The sequence below is a fragment of the Schistocerca nitens genome, chromosome 1 (assembly GCF_023898315.1).
Source record: "Schistocerca nitens isolate TAMUIC-IGC-003100 chromosome 1, iqSchNite1.1, whole genome shotgun sequence".
In the NCBI taxonomy this organism is placed as follows: Eukaryota; Metazoa; Arthropoda; class Insecta; order Orthoptera; family Acrididae; genus Schistocerca; species Schistocerca nitens.
In genome coordinates, this window is record NC_064614.1 from 370,717,885 (window position 1) to 370,739,889 (window position 22,005).

The 22,005-nt window shown below is 43.8% G+C and overlaps 2 protein-coding genes across 4 annotated transcripts in view; one reads left to right on the plus strand and one right to left on the minus strand.

The window, feature by feature from the left end:
• LOC126248884 (uncharacterized) overlaps window positions 1-19,684 on the minus strand; it is a 122,185-nt gene extending 102,501 nt beyond the window's left edge. Inside the window, exons 1-2 of one of the 2 annotated variants that reach the window (XM_049950346.1) lie at window positions 19,432-19,684; window positions 19,177-19,307 (exon numbers count right to left, since the gene is read on the minus strand). The gene's annotated coding sequence lies outside the window, so the exon portion shown is untranslated. The remainder of the gene's footprint in view (window positions 1-19,176; window positions 19,308-19,431) is intronic. The other variant, XM_049950355.1, reaches the window with a different exon arrangement.
• An 84-nt stretch (window positions 19,685-19,768) lies between these two features.
• The window catches only part of LOC126248895 (general transcription factor IIH subunit 4), a 129,596-nt gene continuing 127,359 nt past the window's right edge, over window positions 19,769-22,005 (plus strand). The window contains exons 1-2 of one of the 2 annotated variants that reach the window (XM_049950377.1): window positions 19,769-20,450; window positions 20,528-20,632. In XM_049950377.1, coding sequence (XP_049806334.1) covers window positions 20,305-20,450; window positions 20,528-20,632 — 251 coding nt within the window. In that variant the 5' untranslated portion in view covers window positions 19,769-20,304. The remainder of the gene's footprint in view (window positions 20,451-20,527; window positions 20,633-22,005) is intronic. The other variant, XM_049950369.1, reaches the window with a different exon arrangement.

Here is a 22,005-nt window from a genome sequence, read left to right on the forward strand (position 1 = left end):
GTGGAAAGGGGGACAGCAGTGCCAGTGACATGAAGAATAGTGTCAGAGACGTCTTGCATGATCACATCAATTCAATCCAAGAGAGAGTTATCGAAGAGCACAGCAGACGTATATACAGGCCGACTGGCTCTGCGGAATGCCAAATGTGGAGGCCTGTCTGCCATAAGGCAGCAGGAGAATAACAGAATCATCAAAAAGTGGTCACTGTCACAAAGATCATCAAGCGGAGACCAGTGTACTGAAGCCATGAGAGCAGGGAAGGAAAATGTGACATCAATAGCATAAAAGGTGCCATGAGCAGCACAGAAATGTGTAGAGAACCGTCATTGAGCAGACACAAATCAAAGTCTGTAATAAGTTGGTGAATTAAAAGACCCTTACCACTTGAAGTGGTCCTCCCCAACAGGGGGGAGTGATGTGCACTTACATCCCCAAGGAGGAGATATCTGGGGGGGGGGGGGGGGTTGGGGGGGCAAGACATTGCAAATGGTGAATTTCTTTGGTTGTTAACACTTGTACCACTATTGCTTCCAGGTTGATACAAAGGGGGATCCCATCACTAATGAAATTGGTGCGAACCAAAGTGCATACATCTCCACATGCCATCTTGGCACCGGCACAGTTCCCACAGAATGCCCAGTAACCACGAAATGTTGGATCACAGAAGTGTATTTCTTGAAGAGCAAGACAGAACGCAGAATAAGAGGAAACAAGTTGTTGTATTTCCAATAGGTGATGTTAATATTCATTGCGATTCCATTGGATTATTTTGTGGCAAGAGTCCAAGTTAGCCATAAAAGAAGTCGAGGGGAGATCATGTCACCAGGTCAGCGGCCAATGGTCGTCACCGACGAGGTTGGGTTTCATCCATAATAACTGGGTCTGATTCAGAGTGACGAGGAAGTGGCAAAGCTGCCCCTCCCCCACACACCACCCCCCCCCTCCTCCCCCCACAACGCCAGGGAGCCCCATCCTTGGACTTAAGCAGCTGCTTCTTCTGCTTCTCCTCCCCCTGGAGAGATGCAAGGGAATAGATGGCAGTGAAGTCCAGATTAGACAGAGAGTGAGTGACTTTGGGGTCTTTGTAATGTGGGGTCCCTCGTTTGACCCAAGGTTGCAGGCTTCCTATCTTGAGAACACCAGGAAAGGGTGTTCCGAGAAGGAGTCTCATTCCCAAGATGAGTCAGAGAAGAGGAGGAGCAGTTCCTTGAGGAGAAGGGACAGGAGTCGCCATGTGGGAGGGGGAGGATGGAACCGCAATTCCCGTGGTCTTGAGGACCTCTTTTTTGGATTTCTCTCGCTGCTCCTTGGGTTTACCTGGCCGGGAAGACTTCACTGATTCAGTCTCCGGTACTGAGGATGAGCGTGAAGACCTACGAGCTGCTTTTGGGCTCTTCAGCCACTGGCGGTTGTCATCTTTCCCACTAGCAGAAACCGGGGAAAGGAGTGACCCAAGGGACCCCTGCCCAGTGAGAGGAGCCAATGAAGACTTACGCTTCTCCGGCTCAGAAGTGGGGACTGGTATCCCCAATGGTTGGGGAGGTGTTGTTCCCGAAGTAGGTGGTGCGGGAGCAACAGGGAGGGACGTGCCCCCCACCATCAAGGGGGCAGGTCTAGTCTTCTGGTTCTGAGAGGCGACAGGAATGCGAGGAACTGGGCAACAACTGTTCTCATATTGGCAGTGTAAGAGGAGGTAATAGCCACAGGATGTAGGTGCTCAAATTTCCTCTTAGCGTCAGTGTCGGCCAGTCAGTCCAGGTTCTTGTTGTTGTTGTGGTCTTCAGTGCTGAGACTGGTTTGATGCACTTGTGCATGCTACTCTATCCTGTGCAAGCTTCTTCATCTCCCAGTACCTACTGCAGCCTACATCCATCTGAATCTGCTTAGTGTATTCATCTCTTGGTCTCCCTCTACGATTTTTAGCCTTCACGCTGCCCTCCAATGCTAAATTTGTGATCCCTTGATGCCTCAAAACATGTCCTACCAATTGGTCCCTTCTTCTTGTCAAGTTGTGCCACAAACTCCTCTTCTCCCCAATTCTAATCAATACCTCCTCTTCCTCATCAGTTATGTGATCTACCCATCTAATCTTCAGCATTCTTCTGTAGCACCACATTTCGAAAGCTTCTATTCTCTTCTTGTCCAGACTACTATTTATCGTCCATGTTTCACTTCCATACATGGCTACACTCCATACAAATACTTTCAGAAACGACTTCCTGACACTTAAATCTATACTCGATGTTAACAAATTTCTCTTCTTCAGAAACGCTTTCCTTGCCATTGCCAGTCTACATTTTATATCCTCTCTACTTCGACCATCATCACTTATTTTGCTCCCCAAATAGCAAAACTCCTTTACTACTTTAAGTGTCTCATTTCCTAATCTAATTCCCTCAGCACCACCCGACTTAATTCGACTACATTCCATTATCCTCATTTTACTTTTGTTGATGTTCATCTTATATCCTCCTTTCAAGACACTGACCATTCCGTTCAACTGCTCTTCCAAGTCCTTTGCTGTCTCTGACAGAATTACAATGTCATCGGCGAACCTCAAAGTTTTTATTTCTTCTCCCTGGATTTTAATACCTACTCTGAACTTTTCTTTTGTTTCCTTTACTGCTTGCTCCCCCCCCCCCCCCCACCCTCCCGGACCTGCAGAGGGGGAAGGTGAGGGGAGAGGAACCCGTGCAAAAGACGCTAGGGAATGAATTCTTCCCTATACGGCTCACATTACAGATTTCAGATTTAAAGATGAAGGTCGAACCTCTAAGGGGGGGGGGGGGGGGGGGGAGCCAAAAAGGTAGAGGAAAATGAAACAAACCAGAACTGCAGGACGAAATAAAGTCAGGAGAACAGCTGGGATGACGTAAATAAGAACACCAAGAGAGGGAAAGGAGCGGGTAAAGGGAAAGGAATGAGGAAAGGGAGGGAGAAGGAAGGGGAGGTAAAGCAGCCTGGAAAAGGAGAGATGTTGCAGTAGCTCGGGGACCTGTGCATGCCACACACGTACCCACAAAAGAGCTGTGGGCCCCTGGGCAGACAATGTCACCAAGTTCTGACAGAAGGGTATTAAATTTGAATGTGCTACAGAATTAGTCCTTTTCATTAGTTATATTTATGTAAAATCTCTTATGACCTGAGTAATATACGTGACCAATTTCCTTAATGTCTGTCCATTCACCACAACACGCAAATTATTCCCCCCCCCCCCCCCCCTCATTCGCAGTGCGGTTTGGTGCACATTTCTGTGATGCTCTCACTGACTGAAGAAACCCACAAATAAGTGTGCAGCACTTCTTTGACTCCCCCCCCCCCCCCTCTCTCTCTCTCTCTCTTTCTCTCTCTCTCTCTCTCTCTCTCTCTCTCTCTCTCTCTCACACACACACACACACACACACACACTTTTAACTGAAATTAGAAAGGTGACTGTTGAACATTAGTTTTCGCATACATAACAATTCTTCAGGATTCTCCAATTAATATGGGCCTGGCTCCTAGTCATTCCACCATGATACTCATAGATACTTTACTGGTAAAAGTCCAGTGGCTGGTCCACACTTCCATAATCAAACAATATTGGATCTTTTTCTCTATTTATTAACATTTTATCTTCTACTAGCAGAGAAACACAGTGTTGCCCAAGTATTTATTAACAAATGTTCATCCCTGCCTGTACCATGCAGCATCTATCCTTTTGCTTAATGTTTATGACATCTTATATGTATCGTACAATGATAATATTGCTGATGCATTCAGTGACATACGTGGATAGTATCTGCAAAATTTATTACAAATAGAGTTACTAGCAAAGAAGTAATAAATTTAAATGTCATGTATGATGCAGCAGTTTTTCACGCATCTCACTGTTTATCAGGTCATATCTCCTGAAATATGTGATGTACAATGACAATTTTGCAATTATGTTCAGTTGAATATGTGCAAACTGCCTCCTAAATGTATCACAAACACAGTAAATAGTAAAAAAGTCATAAATTATAATGTCATGCCTTCCTAAGAGGGAGTCTCAATTCCTTCCAAGCTAATTATGTAAGTGTTCACCAGATATGGCTCAAATTCAAAGATACAGTATCAACAGCAACAGATAGATTCATACAGCATAAGTTAATAGGAGACGGGAATGATCCACCATGGTACACAAAACATGTCAGAACACTGTTGCACAAGCAACGAAAAAAGCATGCCAAATTTAGAAGAACGCAAAATCCCCAAGACTGGCTAAGTTTCACGAAAGCTCTAAATTTAGTGTGGACGAAAATGCGAGATGCTTTTAATAGTTTCCACAATGAAATATTGTCTCAAAATATGGTAGAAAACCCAAAGAGATTCTGGTCGTATGTAAAGTACGCCAGTAGGAAAAAAAAGTCAATACCGTCACTGTGCGATAGCGATGGAAATGTTACCAATGATGGTGTCACTATAGCAAAGTTACTAAATACAGTTTTCCGTAATTCCTTCACGAAAGAAGACGAAGTAAATATTCCAGAATTCAAAACCACAATAGCTGTTAGCATGAGTGACATAAAAGTAGATATCTTAGGTATTGCGAAACAACTCAAATCAATTAAGAAAGGTAAGTCTTCCGGTCCAGATGGTATACCAGTCAGATTCCTCTCAGAGTACCCATTGAATTACAGACCCATATCACTGACCTCAATTTGCAGTAGGATTTTCGAGCACATAATGGACTCTAACATTATGAATCACCTCGACGATAATGACTTATTGATGCATAACCAACACGGATTCAGAAAATATCATTCTTGTGCAACACAGCTAGCTCTTTATTCCCATGAAGTAATGAGTGCTGTCAACAAGGGATCTCAGATCGATTCCATATTCCTAGATTTCCAGAAGGCTTTTGACACCGTTCCTCACAAGCGACTATTAATCAAATTGCGTGCAATTGGAGTATCGTCTCAGTTGTGTGACTGGATTCACGATTTCCTCTCAGAGAGGTCACAATTCGTAGTGATAGACGGTAAATCATCGAGTAGAACAAGATGTGATATCTGGCGTTCCGCAAGGTAGTGTCATAGGGCCTCTGCTGTTCTTGATTTATATAAATGATCTAGGTGATAATCTGAGCAGCCCCCTTAGATTGTTTGTAGATGACGCTGTAATTTACTGTCTAGTAAAATCATCAGATGATCAATTCCAATTACAAAATGTTCTAGAGAGAATTTCTGTATGGTGCGAAAAGTGGCAATTAGCACTAAACAAAGAAAAGTGTGAGGTCATCCACATGGATACTAAAAGATCCAATAAATTTTGGGTATACGATAATGCGCACAAATCTAGGGGCAGTCAATTCGACTAAATACCTAAGAATTACAATTACGAGCAGCTTAAATGGGAAAGACCACACAGATAACATTGTGGGGAAGGTGAAACAAATACTGCACTTTGTTGGCAGAACACTTAGAAGATGTGACAAACCCACTAAAGAGACAGCCTACATTACACTTGTCCGTTCGCTGTTGGAATATTGCTGAGCAGTATGGGATCGTTACCAGGTAGGATTGATGGAGGACATCGAAAAAGTGCAAAGAAGGGCAGCTCGTTTTGTGTTATCGCGCAATAGAGGTGAGAGTGTCACTGATATGATAAGCGAGTTGGGGTGGCATTCATTGAAACAAAGGCGGTTTTCTTTGCGGCAAGATCTATTTACGAAATTTCAATCACCAACTTTCTCTTTCGAATGTAAAAATATTTTGTTGACATCCATCTACGGGGGAAGAATTGATCATCATAATAAAATAAGAGAAAGCAGAGCTCGAACGGAAAGATTTATGTGTTCCTTTTTCCCACGCGCCATTCAAGAGTGGAATGGTAGAGAAGTAGTATGAAAATGGTTCGATGAACCCTCTGCCAGGCACTTAAGTGTGAATTGCAGAGTAACCATGTAGATGTAGATTCGGTAATTTTACTGCTTGCACAGTGGAAAAGTGGTAAGCAATAAATGTCTTTCCTTTCACCATTCTGTAGTAACTGTCAGAAAGAAAAAAAAATTGTAAATGCTTGAAATTACTTGTAAAGTTTGTTGCAAGTCGCCAAGTAATCTCATTCTCAAATACTGGGTGAATAAAGTCAGGTAATTCATGTGGCGCAGACAAATTTCTTTTTCATCCAAACCCCTACCCCTTTTATAGGTAGGTGGTTCTTATTCCCACAGCACTCGTTGGCTGACGGTAAGGTATATGTGTACCACATCTGGATGAAATCGGTCCAGTGGTTTAGGATAACAAGTGCACGCACACACATTTTTATAATACACAGGGATCTGTCTATTGATCTGCCTATGTGTACATAAACTGACGTATACTGCCCCAATTTCTGTCTCTATTTTCAGGCCAATCTTAGGAACTACTGTACAGATTCTGATATGGGTTTCACTAATAGCTAAGCAGATTCACAAGGAAGGTTTGAATATATAATTTATAAGTATTTCACGGAAACTGATTTAAATGTGATGAATTTAAGTCCCCTGATCCTGTGAAAACTATGCCACTCCACTGCTATCCAGCAGTGAAAGGTGTCAAGCTGCCTGAATGCACAGCGAGGCTAGCACAAGCTACTGTTAGCTGGAATCTGAAGCGAGTGACTGACATTCACCAGCAATGACACACAGTTCAGATTCCATACAGTCTTCAATCAAAATGCAGATTTGTTCAGTTATTTGCTCACTCATTACTCAACACTGCAAACTGCATTTAAGACTTCTTGGGATCTGCAGGGGAGGGGGAGGGGGTGAGATGGTACGAATAAAATACTGGAAGCAAATGGTTATCTACAACCTGTACAGAAATCAGACTGTAGTGTTGAAGGACATGAACAAGAGGCAATAGTTAAGAAGAGAGTCTGACAAAATTGTATGCTATTCGCTGTGTTATTCAATCTTTACTCGATGCTCAGATGAACAATAAATAAAACCAAAGAAAAATTTTGAAAGGGAATTTAAGTTCAAACAGATGAAATAAAACCTTTGAAGTCTGTTGATGACTGAGTTCTTATCAGTCAGCAAATGACATGGAAGACCAGTTGAATGGGATGGACAATGGCTTGAAAAGAGGTTAGGGCAGACAAGCTGAATATCAACAAAAGTAAAACAAACCTGGAAGGGCAAGAGAAGAAGACTACCAAGATGAGTAGTATGTACACTCATTCACTCAGTTTGTCAGCATCTTTGGGAGATGACGATCTTGTACCAGTCTCATTACAAGCGTCCACTTCGTCCCACTTTGCACCACTTCCTTTCATACAGTGATACCCATCTCTCTGCAGTTTGAGATCACCTCATCTTGCCATCTACTTCTTAGACATTAAGGGGAGTTAGAACGGAAATCTTTTTTTCACATTATAGGATTTTTATCTCGTAAAATTTGCAATTTTCCAAATAAAATGATATATTGTCATCTATAAATTCACATGGGAATTATTTTATTTTATTTTTTTAAATATGATCTACACTGGTTGAAAATGTCAAAATTTTTATGTGCATTACTTCCAGATCTAATAAAATCGGTAATTTCTTATATAGAAGGCTGTGAATTGCTGTGTTATAAAGGTCATGTTCAGAAGAGGATGGGCACCAGGTTAAGGAAGTTGAAACGAAGTTTAAGCGACAAGAAACTTTCTGTAAAACTATAAGAGGCAGGCTGACAAAAAAATGATTGGTGAACTACAGCAGTATTATGGGATGGCCATTAGAAATAATACTGAAGATTTGTTGAAAATGAAGCAGGCAGTATGGGCTACCTTCTTCCACAGACTGTCAACTGATGAAAAACCAGTACACCACCTTTGCCCTCCTGGACCTTTTTTTTTTTTTTTTTTTTTTTTTTTTTAGGGCGCAAAACTGCTATGGTCATTACCGCCCAGCCCGTGACTTAGGAAACAGTAAAAAAACCGAAATTGAAAACCAGCAGCAATGGGAACAAAGTCATAAAATTGGAGAAACTAAAAGCAGAAGGAAGGCTTAAAAATCCACTACAGAAAGGGGTTCGTTGTCCCCAAAAAAAGCTTCAAATGACTGACGTCATTTCACTAGCACTAATAAACTGGAGAACGCGGTCGGCTGAGCGCGTGTCATCTGCTAAAATCGACGATAGATCAGGCGATAGCTGTAGACGGGCGCGTAACGGATTAAAATAGGGGCATTCAATGAAAAGGTGTCTTACCGTCCACAGCTGAGAGCAGTGGGGACAGAGTGGGGGAGGATCGCCGCTTAAAAGATGTCGATGGCTAAAAAGACAGTGCCCTATCCGGAGTCTAGTTAAAATTACCTCCTCCTGACGACGCGTTCGGGAGGAAGAAGTCCAAGCGCAAGGAAGAGCTTTCACTTCCCGCAATTTATTATTGGGAAGTGTTGACCAATGCGCGTGCCATAAATGAACAACACGACGACATAAAACGCTCTGTAGATCGCAGAAAGGAATCGATGGAATAGCTGGCCGAGGAAGAGAGACTGCAGCCTTGGCTGCAATATCGGCCGCCTCATTTCCATAGATACCAACGTGTCCCGGGAGCCAGAGGAACGCCACTGAGACGCCCCCCAGGTGGAGCAAGCGCAGACAGTCCTGAATCCGGTGCACCAGAGGGTGCACAGGATAAAGAGCTTGGAGACTGAGGAGAGAGCTGAGAGAATCTGAGCAGATAACGTACTGTATCCGCCGATGGCGGCGGATGTAGTGGACAGCCTGGAGAACAGCGTAAAGCTCCGCAGTATACACCGAACACTGGTCGGGAAGCCGAAATTGATTTGGGGTGTCGCCAACAATATAGGCACTCCCTACACCTAACGATGTTTTCGAGCCGTCGGTGTAAATAAATGTGGCGTCCGTCATTTGTGCACATAGAGCAGCAAATGCCCGACGATAAACAAGTGTAGGGGTACCATCCTTGGGAAATCGACAAAGGTCACGGAGCAGGCAGATCCGGGTACGGAGCCATGGCGGTGCTGTACCCCACGTTGTCAAGAAGGTTTTAGGAAAGCGGAAGGAAAGAGAATGGAGCAGTTGACGGAAGCGGACTCCCGGGGGTAGTAGGGAGGAGGAGCGGCCTGCATACTCTACATCAAAGGAGGCGTCGAAAAAAAGGTCATGGGCTGGATTAGCAGGCATGGAAGACAGACGGCTAGCGTAACGACTCAGAAGGACTGCTCGCCGATTGGACAGCGGAGGTTCAGCAGTCTCAGCATAAAGGCTTTCCACAGGGCTAGTGTAAAAAGCTCCAGACACTAAACGTAATCCACGGTGGTGGAGAGAGTCGAGACGCCGAAGAATAGACGGCTGAGCAGAGGAGTAGACTATGCTTCCATAATCCAATTTCGAGCGCATTAAGGCGCGATAGAGGCGGAGAAGGACCACTCGGTCCGCTCCCCAGGAGGTACCATTCAGGACACGGAGGGTGTTAAGCGATCGCAGACAGCGAGCCGAAAGATAGGAAACGTGGGAGGACCAGCACAGTTTCCTGTCAAACATAAGACCCAAGAATTTAGCGACGTCTGAAAACGGAAGGTTGACAGGACCTAGATGTAAGGAGGGCAGAAGAAACTCCTTACGTCGCCAAAAATTAACACAAACGGTCTTACTGGGAGAGAAACGGAAGCCGGTTTCGATGCTCCAAGAGTGGAGGCGATCGAGACATCCTTGAAGACGTCGTTCAAGAAGGCTGGTCCGTTGAGAGCTGTAGTAGATCGCAAAATCGTCCACAAAGAGGGAGCCCGAGACATCAGGAAGGAGACAATCCATAATTGGATTTATAGCGATGTCAAACAGTACAACACTCAGCACGGAGCCCTGGGGTACCCCGTTTTCTTGGGAGAAAGTGCGGGAGAGAGTAGTGTTCACCCGCACCCTAAATGTGCGCTCTGCCATAAATTCGCGAAGAAAAAGGGGCAGCCGGCCACGAAAGCCCCAAGAGAACAGTGTGCGGAGGATGCCTGTCCTCCAACAGGTACCGTATACTCTCTCCAGATCAAAAAATATGGCTACCGTTTGGCGTTGCCGGAGAAAATTGTTCATGATATAAATGGAGAGAGCAACAAGATGGTCAACTGCAGAACGATGCTTTCGGAATCCGCATTGGGCAGGTGTTAAAAGACTGCGGGATTCCAGCCACCACGCTAAACGGTAATTCACCATACGCTCCAAAACCTTACAGACACTACTCGTGAGAGAAATGGGGCGATAGCTAGAGGGGAGATGTTTGTCCTTTCCAGGTTTCGGAACAGGAACGACGATAGCTTCCCGCCATCGTCTGGGAAAAGTACTGTCGGTCCAAATTCGATTATAAAGGCGAAGGAGGTAACTCAGACTATGGGTTGATAAATGCAGCAACATTTGGACGTGGATGCCATCCGGTCCTGGGGTGGAGGAGCGAGAAGAAGAGAGTGCATGTTGGAGTTCCCGCAACGAGAAAACAGTATTGTAGCTTTCGCGATTTTGAGAGGAGAAAGCAAGAGGTCGCACTTCCGCCGCACGTTTCTTCGGGAGAAACGCTGGCGGGTAATTTGAAGAGCTCGAAATCTCAGCAAAGTGCTGACCCAACGAGTTAGAAATTGCGACGGGGTCCACGAATGTGGCATGCGCGACAGTGAGCCCAGAGACCGGGGAGAAACTAGGTGCGCCTGAGAACCGTCAAAGCCGACTCCAAACTTCCGAGGAGGGAGTGAAGGTGTTAAATGAGCTAATAAAGAATTTCCAGCTTGCCTTCTTGCTATCGCGGATGACACGACGGCATCGCGCTCGGAGCTGCTTATAGCGGATACAGTTGGCCAAAGTAGGATGGTGGCGGAAAACGCGGAGAGCACGTCGCCGCTCACGTAGTGCATCACGGCATGCTTCGTTCCACCAAGGAACTGGGGGGCGCCGGGGCAATTCGGAGGTGCGTGGTATTGAATGTTCCGCAGCTGTAAGAATAACGTCGGTAACATGTGTGACCTCATCGTCGACGCTGGGAAAGTGACGGTCATCGAATGTCGCTAGAGACGAAAAAAGTGTCCAATCGGCTTGGGCAAACTTCCAGCGTCGCGGGCACATATATGGCTGTTGAGGCTGCAGTCTAAGGACACATGGAAAGTGGTCACTCAAGTGTGTATCATCAAGGGCGAACCATTCGAAACGCCGAGCTAGCGGAACAGTACCGACCGCAAGGTCCAAATGAGATAAATTTGTCGTGGAGGCAGACAAAAATGTAGGGACCCCAGTGTTGAGGCAAACTAGATCTGCTTGGTGGAAGACGTCTAGCAATAGTGAGCCACGTGGACAAGGATGTGGAGATCCCCAAAGCGGGTGGTGGGCATTGAAGTCCCCAACCAGCAAATATGGGGGTGGAAGCAGACCAAGAAGATGAAGGGGATCAGCTCGTGCCATTGGTGTGGATGATGGAATGTATACAGTACAAAGAGAGAACGTGTATCCGGAAAGGGAAAGACGGACGGCGACAGCTTGGAAGGAAGTGTTTAAATGGATTGGGTGATAATGGAGAGTTTCATGGAGAAGAATCATGAGTCCTCCATGTGCTGGAGTGCCTTCAACAGAGGGGAGATCATATCGGACGGACTGAAAATGAGGGAGAATAAAGCGGTCATGGGGACGCAGCTTTGTTTCCTGAAGACAGAAGATGACCGGCGAGTAGGATTGTAAGAGGATCGACAATTCATCCCGATTGGCTCGAATACCGCGGGTATTCCAGTGGATAATGGACATAGGGTGAACAGAAAATGGAGGAATGTGACCAAGGTCGCTGTCAACTCAACGACTGCTCTGAGCTTGCGACCGACAGCATGGAATGGCATTCAGCCGAAGGCAGAAGATCCTGATCCATAGGTTGGTCAGGAGCAGCTCCTGCCACCAGCGACCGGGTGGTTGATCGGCCGCCAGCAGTGCGCCTCGGCGACACAGAAGACGGCCGAGGGCGATTTCCGCCAGGTGGTGCTGTAGATGGGACACGCCTTGGCGGAGAAGGAGAGGAACTGGGTTTCTTTGTAGCCTTCTTGGAAGTATGTTTAGAGGAAGTAGGAACCGATGGTTGGGAAGTTGCCGTACGTAAAAACTCTTCACGAGTATGCTCTTTTTTCGAAGTCTTGGTGTCTGACTTTTGGGCTCGAGATTTAGCAGAACTCGACGAAGGATGAGCCAGAGAGTGGGCAGGCGAAAGTGGTGAGGTTGAACGGGCGATCTTTGCGCTGGCCGATCTGACGACCATGGCACTAAAGGTGAGGTCGCAAGTCTGCGTGGCCGCCTCCTTTGTTGGCCGAGGAGAAGCAAGGACAGTGCTGTATTTTCCTTTCTGAGGCACGGTGGGCTGTCGACTGGCGAATAATTTTCGAGCAGCAAAGGTCGACACCTTTTCCTTCACCCTAATTTCCTGGATGAGCTTTTCGTCCTTAAAAACGGGACAATCTCGAGAGGAAGCGGCGTAGTCACCCATACAGTTGATGCAGCGAGGGGATGGAGGTGGACAAGCACCCTCATGGGCATCCCTGCCACACATAACACATTTGGCCGGATTAGAACAGGACTGGCTGGTGTGATTGAACCGCTGGCACCAATAGCAATGCGTAGGGTTTGGGACGTAAGGGCGAACGGAAATTATCTCATAGCCTGCTTTGATTTTCGATGGGAGTTGAACTTTGTCAAATGTCAAGAAGACAGTGCGGGTTGGAATGATGTTCGTGTCAACCCTTTTCATAACCCTATGAACAGCCGTTACGCCCTGGTCAGACAGGTAGTGCTGAATTTCTTCGTCAGACAGTCCATCGAGGGAGCGAGTATAAACGACTCCACGCGAGGAATTTAAGGTACGGTGCGGTTCCACCCGGACAGGGAAAGTGTGTAGTAGTGAGGTACGCAGCAATTTTTGTGCCTGGAGGGCACTGACTGTTTCTAACAACAGGGTGCCATTCCGTAATCTGGAACAAGACTTTACAGGACCTGCAATTGCGTTGACACCTTTCTGGAGCAGACATAGTGGAAGGTGAGGAAACCATTGTGGAAGAATCCCCCATGATTACCGGCGTCTCCGATGGCGCGCTCCTCCCTCGTGGGGGCCCTCTCTGAGGGCACTCCCGCCTTAGGTGATTGTTCACACCTCAGGTCACACCTCCCGACAAACGGACGGAGGGACCAATCGGCACTTTCGGAAGGTATCAGCTCGGGTAATCACCCCTCCCTGGGCCTGGCCGTTACCAGGGGGTACGTAAGTGTCCTACCTGTCTACCCGGGGCGGGGAATTACGCGTTACCCCGTCACCGGCTACGCATGGAAGTGCGTGGGTCGGCCTTCAGACACGCACAGGGAGGAAGAAAGAGAAAGGGAAAGGAAAGAAGAGGTCTCAAACGCCGCAGCGGAGAAAAGGGTAGAGAGAAGAGGTAAGGAAAAGAGAAGGACAAAGGAAGGATGAAGACTTACAAGCAAGGAAGGCGAAGAATGTGGTACATTTACAAGCGTTCGTCTCCGGACGTAGGCACAAACCAGACCCCCAGAGGGGGAGAAAGGAAAGGAAAGAGCCAGAGGTGAGGGGGGGGGGGAGGCGAAGAGGGGGGATGGGGAAGGATGCGGAAAGGGAAGGTATGTGCCCGGAAAGGAAGGAAGGCCACATCAGCTCGGGGTCCCGTGCTCGCTACGCACGTATCCACAAAAGAGTTGTGGATCCCCTGGGGGGGGCCCTCCTGGACCTGATTCATGGTGCAATTACCACAATGCCCAGTACTCTGCCACCATACTATGCCCCCTCCTCCCCGCCCCAGCCTCCTCCTTACCCCCACCCAGTCACTCCTCCCATCATGCACTGCTGCTGCTGCTGCTGCTGCTGCTTGTAGTGTAGTTTCAGTTGCCTGAGACTGCAGGTGTGTGTGTGTGTGTGTGTGTGTGTGTGTGTGTGTGTGTGTGTGTGTGTGTGATGGCCAAAAGCTTTAACTGTGAAAGTGTTTTTGTTGTGCCTATCTGCGACTCAGCATCTCTGCTACATGAAGAAATCTTCAAGTTTGGCATGCCAGTGTTCCTAATCTATGCCCTTGCTTCTGCACATAGTGGTACAACTCATAAATAATGCAAGTAAAGTTCAGAAAGCAGTGCTTCTGGCATAATCCCAATTCAAACTGGCAACAAATCATGCCATGACAAATTTGCCCCACAGTTTAACAAGGCATAAATAGTGAGGAAAGGGCACTATGGACCTGGTCTTTTGTGAAACTATTGTCTATCTGGCTGTTAGATATTTTTCAAATTAGGGCCGAGATTGTGCATTTAATTACTGTGCAACCGTACTGTAAATTTGCTAAAAATTATACCTGTATTCACAATCATACGTCTCAAAATGGACATCTACCACATTACATTCATTAACACCATCAATAGAGCACATTTCATTCTATTAGAACTACTTATTTATATTTTGGCTTATGTACTAAACGAGGAATGACATGGAATAACTCAGAGCTTACTTTGTGTACCGCTGTAACTTCTCTTTCTTACTCCAGTCACAAATATTTCATGGGAGAACGATTACTGATAGTCCTCCATGTGGCCTCTAATCTCTCTAATTTTATCTTCAAACACACACGAGGAAGCAATATATTTGTTGACTCTTCTAGGAACCTACACAGGACATGTCCTGCCCACTATCCTTCCCACCCCTCACATACTGGTATTCCGCTGTCTACCGAACCTACACAATATACTTGTCCATCCTTACACAACCCCTGTTCCCAATCCCTCGCCTCATGGCTCATACACCTTGATAGACCTAGATGCAAGACCTGTCCCATACATCCTCCCACCACCACCCACTCCAGTCACTAACATCACCTATCCCATCAAAGGCAGGGCTACAGGTCAAACCAGTCATGTGGTCTACAAGCTAAGCTGCAAAACTGTGCTGCATTCTATGTAGGCATGACAACCAACAAGCTGTCTGTCCGCATGAATGGCCACCGACAAACTGTGGTCAAGAAACAAGTGGACCATCCTGTTGCTGAACACACTGCCAAACTAGATATCCTTCACAGCCTGTGCCATATGGATCCTTTCCACCAACACCAGCTTTTCTGAACTGCACATGTGGGAACTTTCCTTTGCAATACATCCTACGGTCCCATAACCCTCCTGGCCTCAACCTTCGTTAGTCACTGTCCTCACCCATTCAGCCACTTCCCTGTTCCTATTCCAGCACTACTCAGTCGTCATTCCATCACCACACTCAGTCTTTTTATTTCTCTCCTTTTCCGCTAATCCCCCCCCCCCTCTGTCTACCCTGCAGCACTTCACTGCCCACCACCCCCACCATACTATTCCTCCTCCTCCCCACCCCAGCTTCCTCCTTACCTCCACCCAGTCACCACTCCCATCATGCACTGGTGCTGCTGCTCGCAGCGTGGTTTCAGTTGCATGAGACTGCTCCAATGTACGTGAGTTGTGTGTGTGTGTGTGTGTGTGTGTGTGTGTGTATTGTTGATGAAGGCAAATGGCCAAAAGCTTTAGATGTGAAAGTCTCTTTGTTGTGCCAATCAGCAACTCAGCATCTCCACTAGGTGTGTAGCAACTTTCCTTCTCATTCCATCCTGGATTTTCCATTATTTGAAGATTTCTCCATGACTTTTTGGTCTCCGAAAAAGTGGTTTTCACAAAATGGTTCTAGTACCTCAACCAAGTTGGAGGTGAACCTGAAACTTTGCAGAAGTTCATGCAGGTCCCTTAGGCACAGACTGTATAAATTTCATCAAAAATGAACATGGTTGATCCGGAAGCCATAGGACACTTGACATGGACTGTCCCCTGCCGCTAGACACTAAAAATTGCGTGTGGAGTACAAGAGTAGATCTACTGTGAAATTAATTAAATGCACTGAAATAAAATGAGTGGATTCATGGGGATGAAATCAATGAAGAAGTAATGGCATGAAGTGATTTGAGTGCAAACCGTGCTAAAGGAGACACGCTGGGTTCCAGAATAACAGATAATTGCAGCCATTCCAGTTCCAGCTGCAATACAGTTAGCCAGAAGCAATAGTTTTGAACGTCAGCAACAAATTTAAAGCATTCAACGACTGAAGAAGTCTGCATTAGGGCTTGGAAACCAAAAGAGACATAAACAAGGCTTGGTAACCTGCTGGACACCCACATTCAGGCTAGGCAACCTGCAGTAAAGAAACCTACCCATGGTTGATCTCGCCTGGTTATAGGGTGTGGTCCCTCGACGATGGGGTTACCAGTCACTGAGACTGGTAGTGGCATAATCACCATGGACCAATGCAAGGATTTTTCTCAAATTACAAAAATAAATGTTAATAGCTTAAGCGAAATTTTTGCACCTTACCCAAAAAGACACCAAAAGGTAGAAAAACACACACACACACACACACACACACACACAGAGAGAGAGAGAGAGAGAGAGAGAGAGAGAGAGAGAGAGAGACTCACTAACTCACTCACATGCACACACCTGTCTTCCTACATTGTGCTCATTCGAATAGAATATCTGTGTGTGTGTGTGTGTGTGTGTGTGTGTGTGTGTGTGTGTGTGTGTTTCTCCTACAGCTTGAAAAAAAGAGTTTCATTCTGAAAGCTAACAAAGCAAAGTTCTGTACCTTTTGTTTGTGTATCTGTCGACAGCGCATTGCTTCTGTCCTTCATTGAGTTGTCTCTTTATTCCTACATAATTTGTTGTTGACACTAGTATTTGGAAGTCATAGGTGTAAACATCAGTGACAATGAAAGTTTGAGTCAGGTCTGGGGCTGAGTTCAGCCAGTCTAATGATTAAGGTGACTGCAATAAAGCAGGAAGACTGGGTTCAAGCCCAGATCCAGCACAAATTTTCAATCAGCACTATATGTTTCTCTCTCACTGCATTGACATACACACAAAAATGCTACTTTGCACACTACTACTCTTTTGTTGTCGATAATTTATTTTGCCACAAGAAGCAAAAATGACTTTCTACAACACACAAAATACAAACACTTCACATACATAGGCAACAAACATCAAAACAAAATCTCAGTTTGGAGATTTACTAGCCTGTAGTGAAGCCCAGAGGCCTAGAATAGGTTGAAAGGTCAGTTTGGTTTTGGGTTTTCACAGCCAACAAATGTGATGCCATTAGAAAAATCACAATTCTTGCTGTGTTGGTTTCTGTCCACCATTTTGATGCTGTCAGGGGTTAAAGTTGATGAGTGGTATCAGTAGGTTCTATATTCGCTATACTCAGCATCAGACTGTCACTGAAGCAACAACATCTTTTTCATAATATTTGTCAGCTGAGAGAGATCTTTAATTATAACTTAATATGCAAGTGCAGGAGCAGAACTTAAATTTCATTGTGACAAATCACTTCACTGTAATGCACTCACATATTTTGACAATCTTCTGACAAAGAATCAGGGTAGTGAGTATTATATTCAAATGTTTTGTTTTATATTTTCTGATTTGTTCCACACCAACGAGTATCATCTCATTTTTGGGTCTACAAAACAAAACCTGAATCTAATCTAACGTAATGTAATCATTGTTGATAGTATTACATATTCCAGTTATAGGAAGAGTTTATAATAACTGTCTCTACATATCTTAACTCCTTTCACATCCAGCAGGCTTCACAGTGTTGCTGTACTTTTAAATTTTCTTTTGATAATACACAAGATTATCGCTCATGTGTTTTATATGCTAGGAATTTAATCTTCTGGGATCACTTCACAATACAAGTTAACCTAGTAAAAAATTCTATTGTAATTGTAAACACAGCTGTGGAACTAATTGTACTATTAAAAATTCTGAGGATGAAACACAACACCTCTCTGCAAATGAACAGAATATACTAAATTATTAGGTCTTATACTGTTAAAAACCTGAACAGGAAACCACATCACAGCTCTTAAATGGTCTAAGTTCTGTAACTTGTGCATTAATGACGTGATAAAGTAGACTTTTTCCTATTCCATTCACTAATGTCTTACTCCAACATACTCAGGAGTTACTAGTCACTGAGGGAAAGTATGTGCAGTGTCCACTCTATAACTTCCTGTCGACAGCTTTTTAAACATTTTGAGATAGGCCTACTGTCAAAAGTCTAGCAGCATAATTAGTTGCTTATGAAGTTTGTTGTCAACAATTAATCACAGTTTGAAAATGTCAGTGACATTCATAAATATGATACTGGTATTAGAAGGAGAAACGATTTAACACTCTCGGTCCCTCAGTCACGAAGTGGTGCAAAAATTAGTGACTCATTCCACAGCAAAAATCTTCAGTTAACTATCTCATGATGTGAAAAACTTAAAACACAGTAATATTAACTTCAAACACAAACAGCTCCTCCTACTCTACAGAAGAATTTCTAAATATGTAATTGTATTTGTTGTATTTTTCATTAATCTCACATCATAACAGGAGGTCGCAATCATGATTTACATATTGTAACATGCAAAAACATGGAATACTGCCAGGGCTGACGGGCATCATGAGTCCCAGAAAACCAGTACCAGATAGAAATCTTTGGTTTATTAATGTAACATCAAAGCAAATGATTTACGGTATACATGTGCAGTGTCTTAATCATATGCAACATCCAATGGCATAGAACTATTTTCTGACACGTTAGGACAACAACAGAAATGAAAACAGCTATGTACTGTAAACTGCTCTTTTCTGAAGCATTTCTGTTTAAAGAATACTCATTCCAATACATAGCACAACTGCAGTAAAAGAAAGAAATCTAACAGCTTCTTCTAGATCACTGACAATGTTTCACAGCCAATGGAGTAGGTCTAATTAATCTTTAAAACAAATTAGACCTAGTGCATAATGAAATCTCACTGAATATCATTTAGCATGTATGGAACATTTGCAGGAAATGAGCTTCTTAACATAAAATAAACCAACACTCCCCTGCACATTAACGTGTCATAGATCCTGAAAATAAAGTGGAATTTTTTTGAACAATCTACAACTAAAATAACAAACCCTCGTCGTCTCCATTAGGCGCTACAGTTTTAGTTCTTCCATTAAATCACAGGCCCACTATAAACTAATGTTTCAACATTAAATCTACATCAGGGATCTCGTAAAATTTTACAAAATCTAAAAATTGATAAAAGGCGTCTCTGACGTAACTACAATAGAGAGAAAAATTATTTACTAGCGTGTTACGTACCTATCACGACTTTTATTAGAGTTTTCAGAAATAATGATCCCTCCCAAATCTCTCACGTGAATAAACAACAGTCACAAAACATGTAAAACAGCAGATTCCAAGCGCACGTCTTCGACGGAGCTTCTCGACATCTGTATATTCAACGAAGCAAAAATAGAAATATATGTATTAAACCGATTTTGGAAAGGGTTGAATTGTTTCATGTGAATATCACTTGTTACAAATATGCATATTATGTGCAAAACATTTACTCACGTATTCTATCGTCCAAAATAAGGACGCTGCTTCCCATATGATATGATCGTCCCACCATGATGACACAAACATCACATTGTGAAACAGCATGTAACGTAACTACTAATGAGTAAGTTTTGTGTAACGTAGTTGCATGTGTTTCACGCCGACTTAGTAAATTTTATTCTCGAAACCTATATCTAAAATAAATAAAATAAGAAACTTAGTGAATTACATTGTCCTCCTATAACCTAACCTTCTATTTTGTGCAAGCCAAAGAACACTTCAAAGATGTTCTGTTCTGGAGACTTTGTAGTTTGTAGTAGATTTCTTTGTCAAATTACAAATTAAGTTATTATACTTTGTGCATATTTTAACTACTTATAAATTATGTCAAACGAAGATTTTTCTTAATTACATCCATATTGACATAATTAGTGTAAGCGAAGTATCATTGTACCCTATTCGCAGGGAAAACAAAACAAAATTTGCGTGCTTCCAGAGATGTGGTGGGTATGATTTGAGAAGTAATAATACAAAACATTAGTTGAGGAGATTGATTAAGTGCTCAAGAACAGTTGGAGAATGCTGTGCAAAAGTGATTGTTTAGTGTCATTTAGTAACTGGTGATGTGATCAACACGCACTGATGTTTTTGTGTGTCCGGTTTCGTGTTTTACATTTTTTTCTAATTCCGCATATTTGTTTGTGAAAGATGGATAAATGTAGTGAATAATAGGTTAAAAAAGCCAGTGATTCCTCGATTCTGTGTTTTATCCCAAAGCTTAGTATCCATTAAGATATTGTTCAAATGATTTATCTGTTACTACACGCGAGAGGAAGTCGGAAGAACCATCAACATAACTGAAATTTGTCATTTTGCACCCGTGTGTCAATGGCAGATCAGAATAAGTTCGCCAAGCTATCGCTGCAGTCAAAAAACCTGCAGTGCAAGAATTTGCATGATTATCTAAAAACGCTGCAGTCAGGCACACTTGAAAAGCTATACAATCACCCAACAACATGCCTTGCTGTTTACAGGTAAACTAGAAGGCGCTAGCATTCATCATAATTACTGCCGGGTATGTACAAATATAAACCTTTTTGTTTGTACACAGAGAGCTACCGGAAATTGCAAGACACTATGTAATCCGGATCTTGTTTGTGGAACAGCCAGTGCCTCAAGCAGTGGTTGCATCGTGGGTGTCACAAGCGTATGCAAAGTAAGAGCCAGTTTGTATTTATTACAATTAAGTTAATGTGGACACTAGTCGGGAATAGTTTTCAACTGCTCTCTACTACTATAACAACTCATGTACTAACATTAATCTAACTTTGTGTAGTCTGCTATTTTACTTGGCTCTTTTTTAAACGGTAGTGCATTATTGAGATGGTGGTAGTAATCTTCTGTACAGAATTGTAAGATGTCAATGTATGTGTGGAATTGTGTTCAAAACTACCGGTGCTTTACCAAATCTATCTAAGAGAGATGCAGTATGGTAGAGATCCGGTTGTTTTAGTGACACTCAGTGTGATTACAAGCACAGTTTTTGAATTATTTCACGGGATAGATTTGTATGCAATAAAATTGCAAGACTGGAAATTGCAAGTGACACCACACATCACAGTTTGCTGTGTGAATATACCTAAAACCACAAAAATTTCTATTGCCAGTATCCTTTACTGTGTGCATTATCCACAGTGGATATATATCCCCAAATGTCAGAGTCGACATACACTATGTGATCAAAAGTATCTGGACATCCCCAAAAACATAAGTCTTTAATATTAGGTGCATTGTGCTGCCACCTACTGCCAGGTACTCCATGTCAGGAAAAATGATCTGGAAAACACTGGAAATACGGAAGCATCCGATCCCGCCCGTCTACTTTGACCCATGACGTCACAATTATGGCGGAAACGACCATAAACAACTATTCCAATATGGCGCATATAAAGTCGTTACGTACACATTATGAGGACGAAAATACATCGAAAAACAAACACACACGTTCCACAAAAAGCCTAATGACACTAACGGGACAAGCGCGGGAAATAGGGGGTTTTTGGGTAGGGACAAACTAAATATAAACAAATTTAGGTACCCACCCCCATATAAAACCACGCAAAACGACGAAAATAACCGACATTACAAATCGCCCCACATACCACCAAACATAACATCTGGAATCGGACACTTCCCTTGACCTATATAGCTCAACAGCACCTCCCGATCCCTTAAATAAGGACCTAACACTTCCCTTGACCTGTATAGCTGAAAAACATCTCCCGATACCAACATTCACAGCCACACTTCCCTTGACTTGTTATCCTTGACATCTCGACATACAGCTGTACCTGGTCCAAGACGCCGGAACTTTAAGTAAGCCTCATTTCTTCACGACATACCGAACACTTCACGACTTCATCCAAAAAACCGATTAGTTGAAGAAATTTTATTAGAGACAACGCAGTGTCCTCCATCATAGCCGACAACTGAAAACTGTTGACCCTGTCAGTCATATCCATACCTACCAAAGGCATAAAAAAAGGAATTTACCAAAATTCACACACGACGCCACATTCGCAAACTAAA